Source organism: Gymnogyps californianus, chromosome 3 (assembly GCF_018139145.2).
Source record: "Gymnogyps californianus isolate 813 chromosome 3, ASM1813914v2, whole genome shotgun sequence".
NCBI classification, from domain to species: Eukaryota; Metazoa; Chordata; class Aves; order Accipitriformes; family Cathartidae; genus Gymnogyps; species Gymnogyps californianus.
In genome coordinates this window covers 40,593,423-40,612,966 of record NC_059473.1, presented here as the reverse complement: position 1 = coordinate 40,612,966, position 19,544 = coordinate 40,593,423, and the positions used below count along the sequence as shown (strand labels likewise).

The window sequence follows — 19,544 nt, the reverse complement described above, 5'->3', positions numbered from 1 at the left end:
GAGCACAGGGGACTTTACTTTATATTGTAACTTTACAGTTAATTTGAGAGTAGAGAAGAAATGTGAAGTTAGTGATATTATTAGTAAGAACAACAGAAAAAAATGTTAGGGTATTGAAATATTTATACAGCTGACTGTTTCTTCCTAATGAATCTCTTACTCTGTTCAGACAATATGTAAGCCTACAAGTTTTATCTAATAATTTTCTGTGTAACTTCACTATTTCCTGATACTACAGAGGAAGGGACAAATTAATATAATTTGTTTTGTCTCATAATAATTTTGATTGGCCAGTTCAACTGTTATTTCTCTGTTAAAGTCTTCCTTAGCCTGCTGAAATGTGTAAAATAATGTTAATTACAGGGATTCTTACAGTTCTTTTTAGGTTACATCTGTAATTATATATTGCATATAAATATAACTTGTAGAAATGTTTGATTGCACAAATAATATTTTTTATTTCTTCTTTCTAGAAAAGACCTTTCAGAATCTCAGAAGACATGCAAAGATTTGGAAGGAAGGCTAAAACACCAGAAGTCACTTGTTTCAGCCATGAATTCTAGCCGGGTTGGTGGTCTGTGTCTGAAATGTGCACAACACGAGGCAGTTCTTGCACAGACTCATTCTAATGTTCACATGCAGACCATTGAGAGGGTAACAAAGTAGGTTTGAGGTGTATTTACTTTCTCATTGAAAGTACGGTTGCTTAAATTAAACCATCTAATTCTCAATGTGTTGGATTGCATTAATAGAGAGATGTGCACTGACGGAACAATGGACTCCCAAGTTGAAATTATGATGTTAAAATCAATGGCAGAACATGAGTGTAGGTCCCAACCACTTTGAAATCCGTGGTAGTTTTGCTACTTATTTCAGCTGGGAAAGAATGTTAGTCATTATCTTGTAATTATGATACCTTGGGCTGTCCAGATAATCAGACTGTTGATAGTCTGTCCCCCACACTTTTTGTACAAACAAACCCTTCACTCTGTCAGAACAAATATTATGGAAGTCTGTGTATTTTGATTCATTATTTCCTGCAAAAGTTCCGTATCTTTCCGTAGTTGGAAGTTTTTCTGGTTCCACTTTATTCTCCTTACATTTGGGGAACTTTTAGGATGCATCAGCAGTGTAATCCCTTCTTTTTTTTTTTCCCTTGAATTTGCTTAGTAGGTCAGGTGTTTGGGATAGGATGCATTGCTTCTCCCTAACTACAATAAGTCAGGGAAAAAAGTTCCTTTGGATAAAAATAAATTATTTGCTGCAGACTTTTTTTAATTGTGGCTTTTATTTGAATGATTTAAAAAAACAGCTATACAGGCTGAATATAATATATATAATATTTATAATTCAGAAATCCCAACAGCATTAAAATGTTTTTTTCTTAAGAAATTCTGCTAGTCAATCATCTTCAAAAATCTCTCCCTTTCTACTTGCTAGTAATAATGATAGGATACTGCAGCTTTCTCAAAGTTTGCTAAACAGACATCTATTTATTGTCAGATATCTGAAGCTTCTTAGGATTTCTGAAGTTTTAGAATGAGCCTGCTGGAGATGAGATAGTGGGTCAATTAGAAGCAAGAAGGCTGAAGGGACATAGTACATATAGTCTGTCAAATGGATATTATCTCTACGCATTAGATGGCTGTTGCCAGGATTTATGTATTTTTCTATTGTCGAGTCCAAGAATTTTCTCAGAAAGCTCTCTGCTGAAAAGTCATGTTTCAAAATCTACTTTCGTAAGAAAAGTAATTATTTGTCACAGACACTGGAAAATATGAACAAACTGTAAGTCAGTACATTCTTGTCATCTTGTATTATAGTGCAGTTTGAAGTAAAAGATTTGAGCTGACCTATTTATCTTTCTTAAACCATTATTTCAGTTTGAGATTTAACAAAACCTGAAAGCTATATCTTCCTGTGATGCAACTTAATAAAAACAAGGATATTTCAGTAGGGATTTTCAAAGGGAATTTGTCCAAATCTTGTTGAAATGAAATTTCAAAACATGACTCTTAGTTTTCTGGCAAATACAACTGTGTTACCATTCCACACAACATGAAGAAAAAAAAAAAATAAACACAACAGTTTTCAGCCAGAATCTCTAATTGCACCTAAACCACAGACAATTATACTCTTAATTTAAAAGCTTTCACCATATCAAAATAATGAAAAGGTGAAGTTAAGTATTACAGTTTTACTGACTGTGCTTCACCATTTGGTGTAGATCTCAGTTTCTTAGTTCACAAAAGTTCAGAGGGGATGTAGAATCCAGAAGTCTTATTGTTTAGTTCAGTTCCAGTTTGCAGCAAAGGGCTATTGATTTTCATTTGATATACTTGGTGATCTGAATTACTTGTTGAACCTAACCCTTCCTTTTATTTTTTTTCTCCCTATTTTACATTTAATGACAGTGTAATTTCATACTGTTTCAATCTGTTTTTTCAGAAACATGCCTTTTTGTTGTTCTTTTTTTTTTTTTAGTACGGATCCCCATTTTGTAATGCCAACAGAATGTTACTCAGCTTCAGTACGTTTATGACTTGAGCTCTGCTGTCATTACTGGCAATTTCGTGAATGGTCCATCCTTCTGAAGTGAAGGACTAGTCATCAAGCAAATGATATTTTTAATATCTGCCAAGCTAGCAGTATGTCTTTCACTCTTAACCCATGCTGGTTTTAGTCTTGCTTCACTTACCACCCTTATGTCTTTTATCTGTTAACATTTTACATTTGATATACCTGTTGGTTTTTTTTCTCTTGAGAAAAGACATAGAAGAAATACCTGGTTTTTCTTTATATGCAGAGAAAGAGATGACTTAATGGATGCACTTGTTTCACTGAGACGAAACATGAAAGAGATGCAGCAAAGAGAATCTAATGCTTGTGAGCAAGTTAAACAAGCTGTGCAAATGGCAGAAGAGGCCAATTTAGAAAAAACAAAGGTAAATTCATCAAGAAATGAGAGCTTTTCAGTATTCAGATCTCCTGCAAATGTTAATTAGTTTTCATGCTAATGAGAGAATACACGCATAAGACCTTTATCACATGTTGATATGATGTAGTAGATTTAAAAGGATTGCACTGCGTGACTGTTTCCGAGCAGTAACATGAACTCTATATTTGAGTTCTTAGATTCTCATCAAGGCTGTAGGGTGTGTCACATTCTTAGGCCATCATTTAAATTCTGACATAGTTTCACAGCTAGGTGATTGAAAATGTTACCATTCAATTTCTAAGGCATTCATGACATGTAGGAGGGTAATTCTTATATCACATTTCTGAGCTACTCTGGAAAGAAAAGTTAAAATGCCTACAAACAACTCTTCTGCCTCAGTTGAGTGCAGTGCAAGAACTGATTAGCTAACAGAACTCTTAGAAGATGAGAAGTCCTGTCTGATGTTACCTACAGGAAGCTTTTGGTGCTATGTAAATAATAATGATAAAAACAGTTTTGATCTAATGCTTGCGTTAGCCCTAGTTACTATATACAATCAACTGATAATGACCTAAATTATTTCCTTGATATTTAGTGACATCTACTGTATTATTAGTGAATTACTATGGAATTGAGAGCGGTTTTGGCATTTTTTTTAAATGAAATACTGTTGTTTTTAATAGTGGACAAGATTGATATAATTGTTCTATTGATCAAATTGGTATTATTCATCCAATGCTGTAAGAGTGTGTGTGTACGGTCTTTAACTGTAAACAGTGGGGAAAAAAAATAATGAGAGTTGAAAATCCTATGTACTTGTTAAATTTAACTTTGGAGTATTATAGCTCCTTGGTTTTTATTGAACAAAGAGGGGAAGAATCCTTCTGAGCCCACTGTTCACCTGTTACGTCCTGTCCCTGAGGGGTTAAATTTTTAAATTGCTTACTTATTTACTTTTTTGGGGGTGGGTTCTACAGTTGTCTGATAGAAATGTTATTCGCTTACTGCTATTTAAAACTGCACAAAATACTTTTCCCCCTCTATGCGATAACGTGAAGTTATCTGATCTTCCTCTTTTTTCATTTGGTGTTGGAAATCTTTCTTATTTAAAAAGAAAATCCCTATAAATTCTCATTCAGTGTAGCTTATGTTAGAAATGTGGTCTAAGAATAAAACTGAGGAAGACGAATCAGTAGAACCTTTAATAAAACGAGTCTTTGTACCTATGCTATTTCTGCCACATAAAGAAAGCAGCTCCGTAGGGTCTCTGCTGGCCACTCTCTTCACTGCAGCAAGGAAATGTGAAGTGCTATCTGTTTGTATACAAGACTGAACAGTAGTCTGTTTTTTTCCATGCTCAAAAACTGTTGTAATATGAAGGAACAGGAAGAAGTCTTTTACTTATGCTGCATTAATTCAGCATTTTTACACGTACTGGTATTTCTCTTGATAAGTACAAACCATAGTTTATTTTCCCACTCCTATTCTACTCTTAAAGTGAAGTGCTGTTTTTCTTTGTAATTATCATGGAATCCGATAGAACAGTCCACATAAGAAGAGTGAGGAGTTAACACGTTGGGCTTCCAAATGCTATAATTGCAATTTCATCACCCTGTTGACAGAAAGTCTAACCTCAGGTGCTTATCATTTAAAACCACCATTTTTTCTTGTCTTTCGGTTGTCTCTGTAGTTTGTGGCCTCTTGCCTATTACATGGAGCAAGAAGGAGATCTGGTAAGGTTAAACTTCCATAGTTGAAGCAAATCTAGGAATGTATTTTCAACATAAATGTCATAGAAGAGTAATTGTTTGAACTGCTCATTATGTAGTCAAAACAGTAGAGCTAACAAAATACACATTTCTTCTTGCGACTTATTTCTTCTAGAGTTGCATTACTTTACATGTCTACCAAACTACAGCAGTCTTACGCAGACAATTGTTTGCTGATGATACATTCCTACAAAAAAGGATTCAAGGCAACAACAGAGGGATTCCCTTACCAAGGTAGACTTGTGATAGGAAAGAGACCCTGAGGAGGGTCCTGCAGAATTGACATAAACCTAATGGAGACTGTTAGAGCATTCTCTAAAAATAATGGTTTAATTTGCTTCCCTCATGAACCGCCATAACCACCATCATAACACCAAGGAAGCTGCATATAGGGAATTTGCTTTGAGGAAAAGAAAAATAAGCTATTTTAAAAAAAACTAGTTTGAAAATAAAGGGTAATAAGGTAGGATTCCCAAAAGGAGGTTGCTTTAGCTTCCTTGAAATAGGATATACTGAATATCAGTGAAATGATGAAATGAAATCTAGTTTACTCATGGGCTAGCAAGCTGCCTTTAGGGTGCTTTGAATACTTCGATTTACTTTTAATGGAGTAGTGTATTTCTGATTTAAACTGACATAATGCTCAACTCCTATCCCTTTGTCAGGGATACATCAGCATAAATTGATAGGTTTTTTTTTTCTTAGCTTTTTTAGAAGATAGTGTGCTTCTTGCATATGAACTTATGTTTCTTCTATTTTGATAGAAAACATATCTATAACCTGTGTTTTAGTACTTCAAATTAAGCAGGACATTTATGAGTTTTCAGTAGAATTCATCTTCTTTATTTGACAAACCTGAAACTAAAAAATATTGTTTCTTTGTATCTTTACGTATTTCTTCCAGGTTTCTTCTTAGCCTTCTGCACCGAGTAATTCACTTCAGGGAGAGAACAAGTGGAAGTGCATACATTATTTGTTTATTTATTTTTCCTTCAGCTATGCAGTTAGGCAGTAACCACAGTGTTTGCAAGGAGTCAAATATTGGAGGCTGATTCTAGTGAAGTACACTCAGGAATTTTAAATGCAAGGCAAATAATCATCTTAGTTTTAGAAGAATAGCTACTTATTTGGCAAATATACTTTGTAAAATGTTTCCATCTTTGCCATGACTCCTAAAAGCAATTATATTTCTAAATTACAGTAGGGCATGTATATACATACAAACATATACATCTGTTTTCAATTTGTTAGTCCTATTCTAAATGTTAACACAGTAGAGTATGTATAAATATCATAATAACTATGTAAAAAAACCAAAAGACGTCCTTTCTAATAGCAAATTGGTTTCTCTGAAGGCATTCGATAAATACCATGTTTGTTTAAAATTTGAGGTTTCTTCCACTTAAAAAAATGGTTTTTTTCTAGGCTCTAGTCCAGTGTGAGCAGCTGAAAAGTGAGATGGAACGGCAGAAGAATCGTCTTGAACGGGAGTTAGCTGCCCAGCTAAATAAGAGGACTGATGAAAAAGAAGCACTGCGGGAAGAAATGAAGAAGGAAAGGGAGGACTTGGCAGCAATGGTATGAGTTGGGTTTTTTCTGTTTGTGTATTACAATGAGTATATCGTCCTCTTTAAACTTGCTGTTTGCTGGTCTTTCATTTTGTTTCAGTTTTGGATTTGAGAGCTCAGTAAATCACTTCCACCATTGCTTTAAAGCAGTGGTATATAAGTGATCCTTTGAGTCTGAATAACTGGATTTTATGCTATGTCACTATATACGTGCTAAGTTGTTGATGCTATGCACTTTAGTTTGCATAATATTTTCTAATGCACTTTGTCAAAGTAGGAAATGGTTAAGTAATATGTGATGCAAGGTTTGTACTTAGCTTCTTATAAAGATTATTATTTAGGTTGCCAAGTCCAGCATTCAGAATTTAGCACACGTCAAATTTAGGATTCTTTGCTACTTTGAGCTTACATATACATATATATTAATGTTACAATATCGTAACTGCATTCTAATATGGTATTTTTCAGAGTGATCTTATCATATGCTTAATTTGCTCACCTGCAGAAATGTGTTGGAATCTCTTTTCTCACTTTTACTGATGTTTATAAACTCTCTGAGACAGAACCTGTCTCATCATTTATACTGTGACCATTGCAACAGAGCCTTGATAACCTTGGTTTAGACTTCTGGATGCTAGTGTAATTTTATAAAACATAAAGGTTTTCTGCCCAGTGGAATCTACAGAAGAAACCTCATGCTAACAGCAGTAAGCCTGTGAGATGTGACAGGGGAGGCACTTCTAAGGTGATTGGAGAAAGAAATGGGAAGAAGAGTAGAGAGAGAAATGCTCCATGAGTTAGTGGTTTTCATGCTTGTTTGATGTGCAACCCCTTCAACTATTTTCTGGTGGAGATTTGGAAACAATATCGTGAATTTAGATAGGGTAGATTTAGATTAGATGTGAGGAAGAAGTTCTTTACTGTGAGAGTGGTGAGACACTGGAACAGGTTGCCCAGAGAGGTTGTGGATGCCCCCTTCCTGGAAGTGTTCAAGGCCAGGCTGGATGGGGCTTTGAGCAACCTGGTCTAGAGGAAGGTGTCCCTGCCCATGGCAGGGGGCTTGGAACTAGATGATCTTTAAGGTCCCTTCCAACCCAAACCATTCTATGATTCTATGAGTTTCTCTCCTGATTGTAGGCTTTTTCCATATTTTGGGGCTTTTTTAGAAATAAGCCATACAGTTTATAAAATCTGGCAAGCACAGACTGAACAGAATAAAATATTTAAGTGTTTAAAAAAGAGGAGGTTCTTTAGTAGTGTTATTGCTTGTGAAATGGCTGGAAAGCTACTAACATAAACAGGGAACCAAGGTGATATGGTTGTATTTCTGGTATTATGAGATGGTGGAATAATGTTCTGAAGCTGCTACAGAAAGTCAAAGCCTTTGACTCCAGTTTCAGATATTAAAACAGAAATTAAGCACAGTGATAGGGGCTAAGTGATATTTAAGAAAGTGAACTGTTGTAAGTGATCATCAGAAATCTGTTGCCAGGGAAACTGAAATAAAAAAAAAATAACCTTACACGGGAGACAATGAGACATTATTAAGCAATTCCTTATTTGAGTCCTTGCTATCTATTGGAAGTTATTCCTCTTATGCCTTTAGCTGTTTAGTTACAGATTTGCTTTAGAGCAGAGTATGCACTCCAAAATACAGCCTATTAGACAAACATTTAATACCTTTTTCTGGTAGAATAATTCACTCCTTCTTGTCATCACATTACTTGGTGTTTCATCACCCACTGAGACGTGTTTTACTGGAACTGATTCCCACTTTGTGTAGTTGTAGTCCTTTTTTAAAATCCTACATACGCATTAAACAACATATAGTGACACTATGATGATGTCATGCTTGGTAATTAAAGATATGGGATGACTTTATAGAAAGTTATGATCTATATGCATGATTTACACCTATGTATGATTACCTACTTTTAGGTTTCAGGATCATGAGATGGTAGAAATGGTATACTGTGCATCAAGTCAACCTCCACATGAATATTTTATCGCTTACTTTATGAAGTGATTTGTTTGAAGGGGAGAATTGGCATGATACATGAATCAGGTGGATGTATAATGAGTGAAAAATAGTTATGAATATATAATCCTCTAGGTTTGGCTTTGAATTCCTGTAAGTTAACCTAGAACTGTCAGACACCATTATTTCCACTTATATTAGTAAGCTTCAGGGCTAAATAGCTGAAGGGTCACTGTCTGTGTTTTATTGTTACATTTTTTTACCATTCAGCAAAACTTGATCTGAATTACATTAGAATTTTTAACATACTGTTTCTATGTAGTTTTTGTACAACATCATGCTTTGATCTATACTGCTGCAATGTTTTCTGAACTTGAAAATTAATTTAAGATCTCTGGTTGTAATGACAGTTTTCTTTAGCTGGGGAACATGATTTGGTTTAAAACAATGTAAGGATGGATAAAAGGGTGTTAAATAGTACTCTTACAGCTGCAAGACTAATGCAAGCAGCTACTTCTGACACTTTGTCCATACTAACAAGTCCTGGAGACTAGTCTGGTTGATGAAAAGTTTCAAAGAAACTACTGTATGATAAATTCAAAGCAATGAACCTATTGTTAAAATCATTTAGCCATATTCTGTTGTATTTTTAATTTATATTTTATTATATATTTTTATTGTATATATTTAATTTTTAATTATATTTTTAATGCTATGTATTTTGGCTACATACAGTTGCTTTCAAGGAGAAAGTCCCACAAGATTTAGATCTGTGGTTGGTCAAATTGCGTCATTACAGTGTTCTTGGGCTTTTTGCAGGTGACGGCCATGTCTGAGAATGTGGCCATGTTGGAGGCTCAGGTAGAGAGAATTACAAGGGAAAAGAACTCTCTAGTTAACCAATTAGAAGAATCACAACATCAGCTTGCATCTCATGAAATGGAGATGAATAAGGTAGGCACATTTATAAATGAGTATTGAGCTTGGTTTTCCTTATCATTGTGCCCTGAAAGTTGAGAATTTTTTTTCTTTCTGCATTTTCCTCAGTATTGGTAAAGAACGTGTGATAAATGTAAACTTTATTGGAATAATCCAGAGGCACAGTTTTATGACTAAAAAGAACTTCTTCAGTCTGCCAAGTCACCTTGTGATGCAAAAGCTAACCTTTCTACCTTGCAGACTATGCAGATCACTATTTAAAACTGCAATCCAGTGTTTCATTAAAAACTGCATTTGATGTGAATGAGACAACATAGTATTCAGCCCTGTCCTGTAATTGCTACCTCTGGGACATGCAGTGCTAAAATAAAGGCAGCTGTATCAAATCACTGTTTTTCAAGTATTTTCCTGTGGAATTTGTATGTGGTGTACTGCTTTATTCGTTAATATTGATGGTATGCCTTTTACAAAGAGATCTTTCTTCCAGTTAAGAATTAATAGCTTAACATCTATCTATGTATGTATATCATTTCTGGGTGCTTTATTTTGCACATTTCTCAATCTATTAGAGCCTTAATGTGGGTCATAACATGAGAAAGAAAAAACAATTGCCATCCAAAATTTATGCTGGGAGATGACACATTGTTAAAGTGATTATTTTTATTATTGTGATTTATTATAAAGTGATTATTGGTTTCATCATTCACTTGTTATAGACATAACTTAAACTTCATGAAGATGAGGGGATGCTAAATTTCTATAGAATAGACAATCTGAGAATTCAAATTTGTTACGGCCTCTTGAAATGTCTGTATAGTTTACCAGTAATCCTAGGGCCAATCCTACGTCCCCAGTCGTTAATTGCAAGGTTTTTGGAAGCAATTGATTCTTTAGGCCGCTAGAGACTTCTGGAGAGGTTTTCAACAGTTCCTGTCTTCCTCTGTTGCCCCTGCTGGTAGAAATAGGTGAAAATATTGCAGAAAATTTACAGCAAAAAATCATCCAAACTCGTTAGAAAATTTTATTCAATTTCAGCAGAAAGACAAATGAGGGAGCATTTTAAGAATGTCAAAATGGTTTGATTTACCATTCCTGAAACACACTTTTGTTTTTTCAGACTGGGTTCACAGATGACTAGCACCACTTACAGGGGCGGGCAGAGGGGGGAAGAGATAGTAGGTGTAAATATTCATTGGTCTGGAAAGAACAATTTTATAGCCTACCAATTTGAAGCAATCTTTCAGGAGAGTGACACTGTGGTTCCAGTCCCTGCTTCAGTTAAAGTTAATCAATACAAAGTTGAATAGGTGGCCACCTTGCAGTAGTCTATGCTGTGTTTTTTATTGCACTGTCCTGAGGGATTGGAAAACTGCATTTATATCCCTGTTCTGAATTGAGAAGTCTTCAAACATCCTGGAGGAACATCCTGACTGTTGACCTGTCAGGACTTTGTGCATTACCCTGACCTTTTTCGTTGGCTATGTAAGTGACATCTGTGCCTGCTTGTGAATCTGAGTCCTTGTTTCCAAACTCGGTTTGCCATTATTAAAACAAGCAAATAGCAATATTTTTCCTTTTGAGTTTTATCTGCAATATTTTTTTCTGCATGCACCAGAAGTCAGGGAAAAATGTTTGGAGTGAGAATCTTTTTCCTTCATTCTGAACTACGAGCAGACTGAAAAATCCATTATTAGGACAGCACCATCTGCTGATTCTTCTGCGTTATTCACTTTGTATGATGTACGGGGGAGCTGAAGACGAGGATGGCTGTATTTCTTTTATTTTTCTTGGAGGAAGTGACATATCACACTTTGTTACATCCTTCATATAAAGGAATGAGGAGGTAGAAAGACAGGGTTGGCCATCTATGCAGTTGTATCTTAGGATTTTTTAGTTGCATATGATATTTCAGCATTAAAAAAAAAATAATGCTTTAGAACTTTGCTATTCTTCAGAGGATTTGCTACCTTGCATTATTTGCAACAGGGCTAAATTCACAAGCTGTCCTTTGAAGTTATAAGTGATGCTGCTTCTTAAAGTTAGGACGATTGGTTTTGTTTTTTCCTAAGGTGATTTGATTGCAGTATGCATATTTACTTCTACCTTACCTTTTCTTTTTAAGAAGAAGAAAAAAAAAAAGTAGTGAAAATGAGAAGAGGTATGAGACTGAAAAACAGAAATTAATTTGGGTTGTAGAATGTGTATGAGGAGATTGTTGGGAAGCACAGAGGATTGTAGCAGCAAATTAAAAGTGTGCACATATAGGAAGCAAGTCTAGTGAAGGAATATTAAGTGGGGCAGGGAAGCAGAGTGAGTTGGAAATAAAGTTTTCTAAGAGTAGCTGCGAGTAAACACATTTGCGTTCTCGTTAGGGAATGTGCATGTATTTATGTTTGGTTAGTTAAGGTGAAATGAACAGGCACAAATTGGAGGTGATGGTACAGGATAAGGACAAAAAGGGGACAGCTTGTCCACCATCCTTCTCTGTTCCCAACAGATAAGATCAAATAGAATCCTTTAAAACTCTTAGATTGGGAAATGGGAGAATAACATCCCTGCACAGCAGTAGTGAAAGTTATGTGGGAGGGATTGGTGTGGTTTTGGTTTTTATTTCTCTTTCCCCTAACCCCTCCCCAGACCCTCTGAAGTTGAGCTGCCTTCAGGTGGAAAGGAATGAGGAGGTAACATAACAAACATCCCAACAGCAGAGAATAATTGTTGCCTTTGTGGAAGTGATACTAGATTTCTTTAAATGTTGCTTTGATCCCTTTCTTCTGGCCCATGCATATATGTGAATTAGGCATTGTTTTTAAAGAATTTATCTTCAGTTTGCAGTGAGTCTATAATGCTCTGATCTAACTTTGAAAATTATCGTATTAACATCTAAACATTTTCTTTTTTAACAGCGGAAAATTGGCAAGATAAGGCCCTTGGCCCTTATATAGGAGTGTGATAGATCCTTTACTTCTAGGTTTTGAAAGTGTTGACATAGACTTTCTTGGGTTTTTAGAGAGAATGGGAGAAGAGTATAAAACCAGCAACTGTAGTTTAACTGTATTTAGTAGCACATATATTTACAACATAAATATTTATACTTAGCAAAATCTTGATCCAAATATAATTGAATCTAGAAGGCACTGCATATTTCAAAGTTAATGACTATATAGAGAATTCTGATCCACCTTTTTATATAAAAACATTTACCATATGTAGTCTTAAAAGAGCTGTAAATTAAAATATGTTGCATTCAAATGACCTCTAGAGGGCACCAAAAGATCTAATTGCAAACCCTGGGCTATGGATTCTTCAAGCTACAGATCATGTTGTCTGTATAATCTAACAGGTGTGTGGAGAAATGCGCTATCAGTTGAATCAAACCAAAATGAAGAAGGATGAGGCAGAAAAGGAGCTCAGAGAGTACAGAACAAAAACTATAAGGGAGCTTGAAATTAAGGACCAGGTAAGAGATAATACTGCTATAACTTTGCAGTTATTAGAAGCCTAAGTAGGGTTATTTCGGAAGCTGGAATGATTCGTTTTTCTAATACTGGTCATTTATTACTGTTAAATGGTTTCTAAATTAATGGCAACAAGCCAGCTATTACTGTTAAATAAATACCTCTTGGTTATCTTATTCTTGTTTTCAGCCCTGGTATGTTCAGTTTTACATAATACTCATCCCATGCTTTCATATAGAATTACTCTATCATATGTATTCATACAATGTACTTAAATTGTATGTACTGTATACATATATTTATACACTTTTTATCACAAATAAATCCACATATAATTACGTATATATGCAGCCTGACAAAACATTAAAGACTCTAAGTATAACCTAATGATACCAAAAATGAAAATCATTTATCTTCCAGTTTCTTTAAAGATTCAGGGTTAATGAATGCTACGATTCATAGAAAAGTTTAAAAAAAACAAGACAAAACAAAAATAACCTTCTAGAAAAAATAGCTATCTAAAAATTCCACTAGGCATTAATTGTTGATTATCTAAAACTGTGTTTTATAATAATAAAAAAACCAGTGTCTGCCTTACAGGTAGTCTGTGAGAAAACATCCCATGCAGTAAGAAAGATTATTAGAGTAACCTGCGACATACTTGGCAAACAGCTTGAACAGGTGTAATCTGCATCTTTTGAAGTGCCCTTTTTGTTGAGGTTCTATCCGTTTTTCTCTAGGTATTCAAACTTCCAGTTATTCCTTCATAAGTTGTGATTTGTCTTCTGAATACACAGATGTATAAGATGCACATGAGGATAATTTTTTTTATATGCATTTTGTTATTAGAGCAGCCTATCCAACAGGTTTTAAATCATTGTCTTTCATGTAAATAAGTGAACAAATCAGTCCCTGTATAAGAATATATGGAGGGAAAAATGCAGTATTTCTAAAATTATATTTTTATTTACCAGTTCCCCAAAATGTTCATGTAGGACAGTAAGTTTATTAACTTAATAAAGTACGAGTTTAGGCTGGAAACAATATTAATTCAAATTATAATCAAAAGATATGTAAAATCCAAAAGAGAAGCTTATTAGATAAAATAACTCTTCAATATATATAGAAAATCATACAGCACAGAAAAACAGGGGCCTTAAAGGATTTTGTTTTCAGGGTTGGCTTTTTTTTTTTTTTTACTCCTGCATCCTTTAGGCCTAAGGACACTTTGAAAAACAAAAAACAGGCTTGTCGTCTGTGTCTTGACAGATATCACAGATAAAAGAGTTGGCATAATCTTGGCAAACAAATAAAACAGGATGTGTTTAATAAGATATTTGAAGAAGTATCTTGGATTTTAAATCTTGTTCTCCAACTTGCTTCAGGATTGCCTTTTGAACAAATTGCAAAATTTAACAAAATATTTTAACCTCATGTATCGACATACTGGTATTTTATTCAGTGTGGGAATGAATACACCAGAATGTGGTGATTTATAATTTGATATAATTGAAGTGAAGTGATGGGAGGGGGAGTTCCTATCAGCAAAGATTATTAGAGTAATTCAGTAATTATGTAAAGTAATTATATTGTTCAAATATGATTGTTGGTTCCTCAAAAAAAGGAAAACAAACTATTTTGAAATTCTCAGGCTCAGCATCTAGCAGCTGTTTCATAGCTGTGGCTCTAGTAACTTCTGTATAGGTCCTAATATTATTTAACATGTTAAAAGGCAACCAAAAAGAGTGTGTGTATGTTTTGGGGTTTTGTTTTTTGGGTTGTTTGTTTTAAATTTTAACAAATGTTAATAAGTCAATGCAAATTATTTCATTTAAATGAAATGAAAACAGCTCAATCACATCTAGCTTTGTATTTAAAGAAAAACGTAAAATGTTTCATCTTACATGGCACTGAATAACAAACAGTAATTGTTCTTTGGTCTCTCAGCCATGACCTGACCTTCTGGCTAAGAGACAGAGTTGATACCTTCCTTGGCCACCATCTGTTCATAATAAATACATATTTATTTTTTAAAAGTAGGGAGACAATAATGTATGAGTGTTTTCATGCTATTCTATATTAAATGGTGCATTTTTCTGTTTAAAAGCAAAGAATCATGTTTCAGATTGTCTTTTGATATATTGAAAGTGAGTTTACTGTTTCTGGAGATATGATTGTATTTTTAATTGTGCTATGGATAAATTTTAGTTTTGAAGATGTATTTTAGTTTATATGTAGTGACTTTTAAAAACAGATTAAAGTTATTCAGGTGTGTCAGAATAGGCAGAAATCCCCCTATGTACAATTTAGGATCATGAGATACATATACTTATATGTCAGTAAATACAGATACGTATTTATTATACACTGATATTTATAAAGTTCTTCAAAACTGAATTTGTATCATTTAGGAAAATAAAGGGTGTATATATCTTTGGCCTTATTCTCTTTTATTCTAATATCTCTCTTTCTGTCTTTATTATTCACTTAGGACTAATAACAAATATTGGCACCTTGGTATGACTACCTGTTGTTAATATTTGACATGAATATTTCTTAAAATAAAAATGAAGAAGCAATGAGCAATGTTACCATTTAAATTGAGTAAGTGTTTTGTAATATCATCCATCATGATCCTGATTAACATTAGGATTATGGAGGGAGCGGGGGGAAGACATATACCACACCGTGTCTCTGCACAAAAACTGCATCTGTTCATCTGGCCCAGTATGTTGTAAAGTAGCATAACCTACTGCCCTCTCTTTTTCTCTCTCAGCCCTCCCATTGTGGAAGTAGCTGTGCTGAAATAACAGTGCCTTACTTAATACTTTTCCTTCTTAGGAACAAGCTTTGTAAGTTGTACGAGTATAATGCCTCCATGGCAGTAAACTGTGTCCACACTAGGGGTTGTACTAGCACAGCTATATCAGAGAAAAGTCACGCCCTAACCTAAATAGCTGTTATCAGAACAAAAATTGTGTGGCATATTTGACACAGCAGGACTTCACTTTTATAATACTTTTTCTGTGAATTTGGAAGCACTGCATGGCATAATTTGTGCATTTCTAATAGAAATCATACTTCTGACACACTATGAAATCATTTCCTGAGATTAGCATCACTTGCTCTTTTCTGCTCTGCATTATAAAAATAAAAATGAAGTACACTGTTAATCATTTGCTTTCTGTTTGTCTGTAAATCATTTTTATTTGGTTTATAAAATCTTGCAAGCTTCAGTATGCAGAAGCGAAAACAGTTTTGTAGTATTGGTTTATGCAGTATCAGCCAATTTGGGTGTCATCCTTATTAGATAGTTCTTACTGGTAGCATTGCACCACTGGGAGCTGTGATCTCCTTGTAATAAAGCAATAGGACATGTTAAATCCAACTTCAGAAACTAACTGAAGCTTTTAAATTTTATTTTACCATGTTTTGAGGAATCAGACAAATACTTTCTGTAGAAATATATCCAAGCCGGTAATCCTAACCCATAAAAAGCCATTCTTTTAATACTGTCTTTAAAATTGGGCAAATGTAGTTTGAAGCAGGGGATTACAGAATTCTGTTGCCTACCTGGTAGGTGGCAGAATGAAAAGCTCCAGAAATCTTAGACCAAAACCCACAGATTTTTAAGAGTTGCCTGTGTGGAAGTTCATAAGCCCAAATAAAAAGAAGTTGGAACATCACTGATATGCACAACCTATGCAAATGGAAAGAGCTACACACCAAAGCATTTTTGTGTAGTATCACAGAACCTAAATGATATCTCTGTACACTATAGACTGACAATTTTGCAGACAAATAAAAACCTGGCAAAATTGCAGTCCAAAAGCATTTTGCCAAAAGATATTTTGGGAATGTTTATCTCATTTGTCATAAATCCGTGATTTATAGTAACCTAATTTAGACATTATAAGTGGAGAGATTACTGACTCTGTCTTCATCAGAAATAATTCAGGCTAAGAATTTGGGTATATATCCTAGAAATGCTGCAGTGTCTGATGCAAGACCAATACAGCCTTCTGAAGACACTGATTCACTGAAGTGTCTTTTTATGAATAGGTGTCAGGCTTTAAAATAGTAGATTTTTCACAAGTTGGGACATTCAGGGTATCACCAGGTGTTTTGAAACTTGCAAGTTTTAATAACGCTGGTGAAGATAGGTTAAGATTATGTGTTATGTGTATTCTTGTAACAGTCCTATAACTAAGATTTTGTGACCTCATTAGTTAAAAAGGTGCTCTGGAAGTTCTATTTTGAAAAGAAATTCTGTTAAATCAGTAAACATACTTGAATACTATTTGGCAGGGAGGAAAAACCCAAAACCTAGCAGACAGCTTGAAACTCTTATCATCAAATTTTCTTACCTGGTCTGCCCTTGAGTATAATGGCCTTAAAAGTAGCAAAACCAAATTGCTTTTGGACAAGAAAGCATTAAGAAAATGTGATAACCTTTGCTGTAACTGAACTCTTTTTAACGTGTCATTTTCAGTTTTGGTATTTACCATTTGAAAATGGGTAAATAAGGTGGGAGTAAAATGATGGTACTTTATGCCTTGCTTTGATAGGAATTTTCTGACCTGTTCAGGAGGAACATCATTCTTTTTTATAACTGAACTTACTAGCTCATCCCAAGATTTTTGAGGAAAAACATTGATCTACAACCCTCCAATATATAACAAAAGAAATGTTTAATTACAATATGGCTGCTGCTGCCCTGCTATGGCATTGCTTTCCTGTCAGCCATCCATTCCTCAAGGACCAGTGGTATGAGCAGCCTTCATTAAATTCTTTGTCATGTTTCCGTAAGAAAAATCCTTGGGACTGGGATTCCCAGTAGTAGAATTTTCTGTACTGACTGGTCTGCATTTTTTTGTACTGATCTGCTTCACCTAAGCAGCTGGCCTGCTAAGAGGAATGACCCAGTTGGTAATCAGGATTTTATTGTTCATAGGTGTAGTTGGCCCATGTAACCTTGATCCATGTTCTGTCATCCAGTGTGATGTCACCCCGTTAGTATATGGAAAGAGAAAATTATTTATGTGCATTAAACATTATTGGAAGTAGGAAAAGAATTGCATAGCTCTTGGTATACTGTGTATATGCATTATATTTAAAGAAATGCTTGTTTTCTGTTGTTTTTTTCTTCTTAGACTAGAAAAATGGTTGCTTTATCAATATTCATTGTGCCAACAATCAGAAGAAAAAGAGTGTAGAAGTCCCTGACTATCACTTGTCAATTGTTACTGCATAGGTTTTCTTTTCAGCTATTCCTTAATGCTGTCCAGGAAAAAAGAGCCAATCCCACATCAGTAATCTCAAATACATGTTTGAAAGGATAAAAGGAGTAAGGTTTGTTCTCTCCTGTTTTTCAATAATGAAGTAGGAGTAATCTTCCCCTTCCTTTTTTCTATATGCATCCCTCCTTTTCTGAAATTCATTTATCAGCAAGCAAACCATCTATTTTGCAGCACCTCGTTCTCCCTCCCTGTCCCTGTCCGCCCCCCAGTGCAATCCATTAAAAAAAAAAAAAAAATTAAATCTTGTTCCACTGTGGAACAAAATCACTTTCTTATCTCTACTGGTGGCTGCTGAGCTAATCTCTAGTACAGCAATGTTGTCTGTTAACATGCGAGTGTAGTAATCTCTATGGGTTTGGAAGTTTTGTTCCTGAAATAGTATTGCAGTTCAAATATTTTGGCAAATTGAAAGCAAATATTTTCAGGAAATAATGAGGTAAAATCCTTGTATAACATGTTTCAGCCATTCACTCTTGTCTGTTTCCCAGGGTATTTATCCACAGTATCCAGGGGCCATGTTGCTCTTTGAGAGTTTGCACAAGGACAGACACCTAAGATTATTGCTTAATTAAAAAAATATTGTGTGTGTGTGTGTATTCATAAATTCACATAGCAACATGAATTTTTTTCTTGCCCCAGCTAACAATTACAGGTAGAAAGTTTGCTTCAACGGGATTTAAAGATGTGTGCATTTAAGAGCATTCCCCCTCTATGCTATTCCCAGGAAGTTCTTCCAGCACCCCTGCTCTTCCTAGCAACCTGCACTGTCCTGTCTCTATTAATTCTCAATCTTTTTGGAAGCAGAGGATTTGTGGCTGCTGACCTTTGCTTAGGTAATGGCTCTCATCTTGAGGCTCTGCCTTTTAGTGGAGCACATAGGGTGCCACAATACTGCCAGGTGCCATTACATCTCTTTGCAGTGCAAGTGACAAAGTGGCCACAAAACTACTTCTCGTTGAGGAATTCAAGAGTCTTACCAGATCAGGCTAAAATAATAGCCGTCCAACTAATTACAGCCTGCGTTGCTTATCTAGGTTATGTTTTTGCTTGTCCCTCTGGTCTTTAGAGGTCAATTGATTTGTGAGCCAGCCATAGGGAAAACCTTTCAAAGGAACCATGTGTGTTTATTGGGGTTACTTCTCTTCTTGTGTTTCTGTTCACATTAGTTGCCTTTCATGTCATGAAAGATTTTCAGATTTCTGTTTGAGCTAAATGATTTGTAGAATTTGCAGTTGTCTTATGTTTTTTGTGAATTGACCTCTTCAACAGAGGTGGTCTTTGTGGACTCTCTTAAGCCTTGTGTACATTGTATTTCTTACTATTTGTTTGTATATTCTCGCAGCTTTATGATAAATCTACTTCCAGAAAGGAGGTTTCCCCTTTAAAACCAAATTTAGTTTTCATAACTGCTTTGTATCCTCATTCAGATTTGAATGGAAAGCAGCAGTAATTCATATAGAGTGCAAAAGGGAGAAAAACATTGTTGGGATGTGGCAGGGGTTAACCTCGTGATGGCCCTAACTCTCTTTACAAAGTTGGATAGTTCTTCAGGTGCAATATGCTGTGTCAGATGGCCGTGCCTGGGAGGTCTGAG

The 19,544-nt window shown here is 35.0% G+C and overlaps 1 protein-coding gene across 1 annotated transcript in view; it reads left to right on the top strand.

Moving 5' to 3' along the window:
- SDCCAG8 (SHH signaling and ciliogenesis regulator SDCCAG8) overlaps positions 1-19,544 on the top strand; it is a 115,885-nt gene that overhangs the window by 19,706 nt on the left and 76,635 nt on the right. The window contains exons 9-13 of the mRNA XM_050895227.1: positions 474-662; positions 2,807-2,945; positions 6,133-6,285; positions 9,073-9,207; positions 12,536-12,652. Coding sequence (XP_050751184.1) covers positions 474-662; positions 2,807-2,945; positions 6,133-6,285; positions 9,073-9,207; positions 12,536-12,652 — 733 coding nt within the window. The remainder of the gene's footprint in view (positions 1-473; positions 663-2,806; positions 2,946-6,132; positions 6,286-9,072; positions 9,208-12,535; positions 12,653-19,544) is intronic.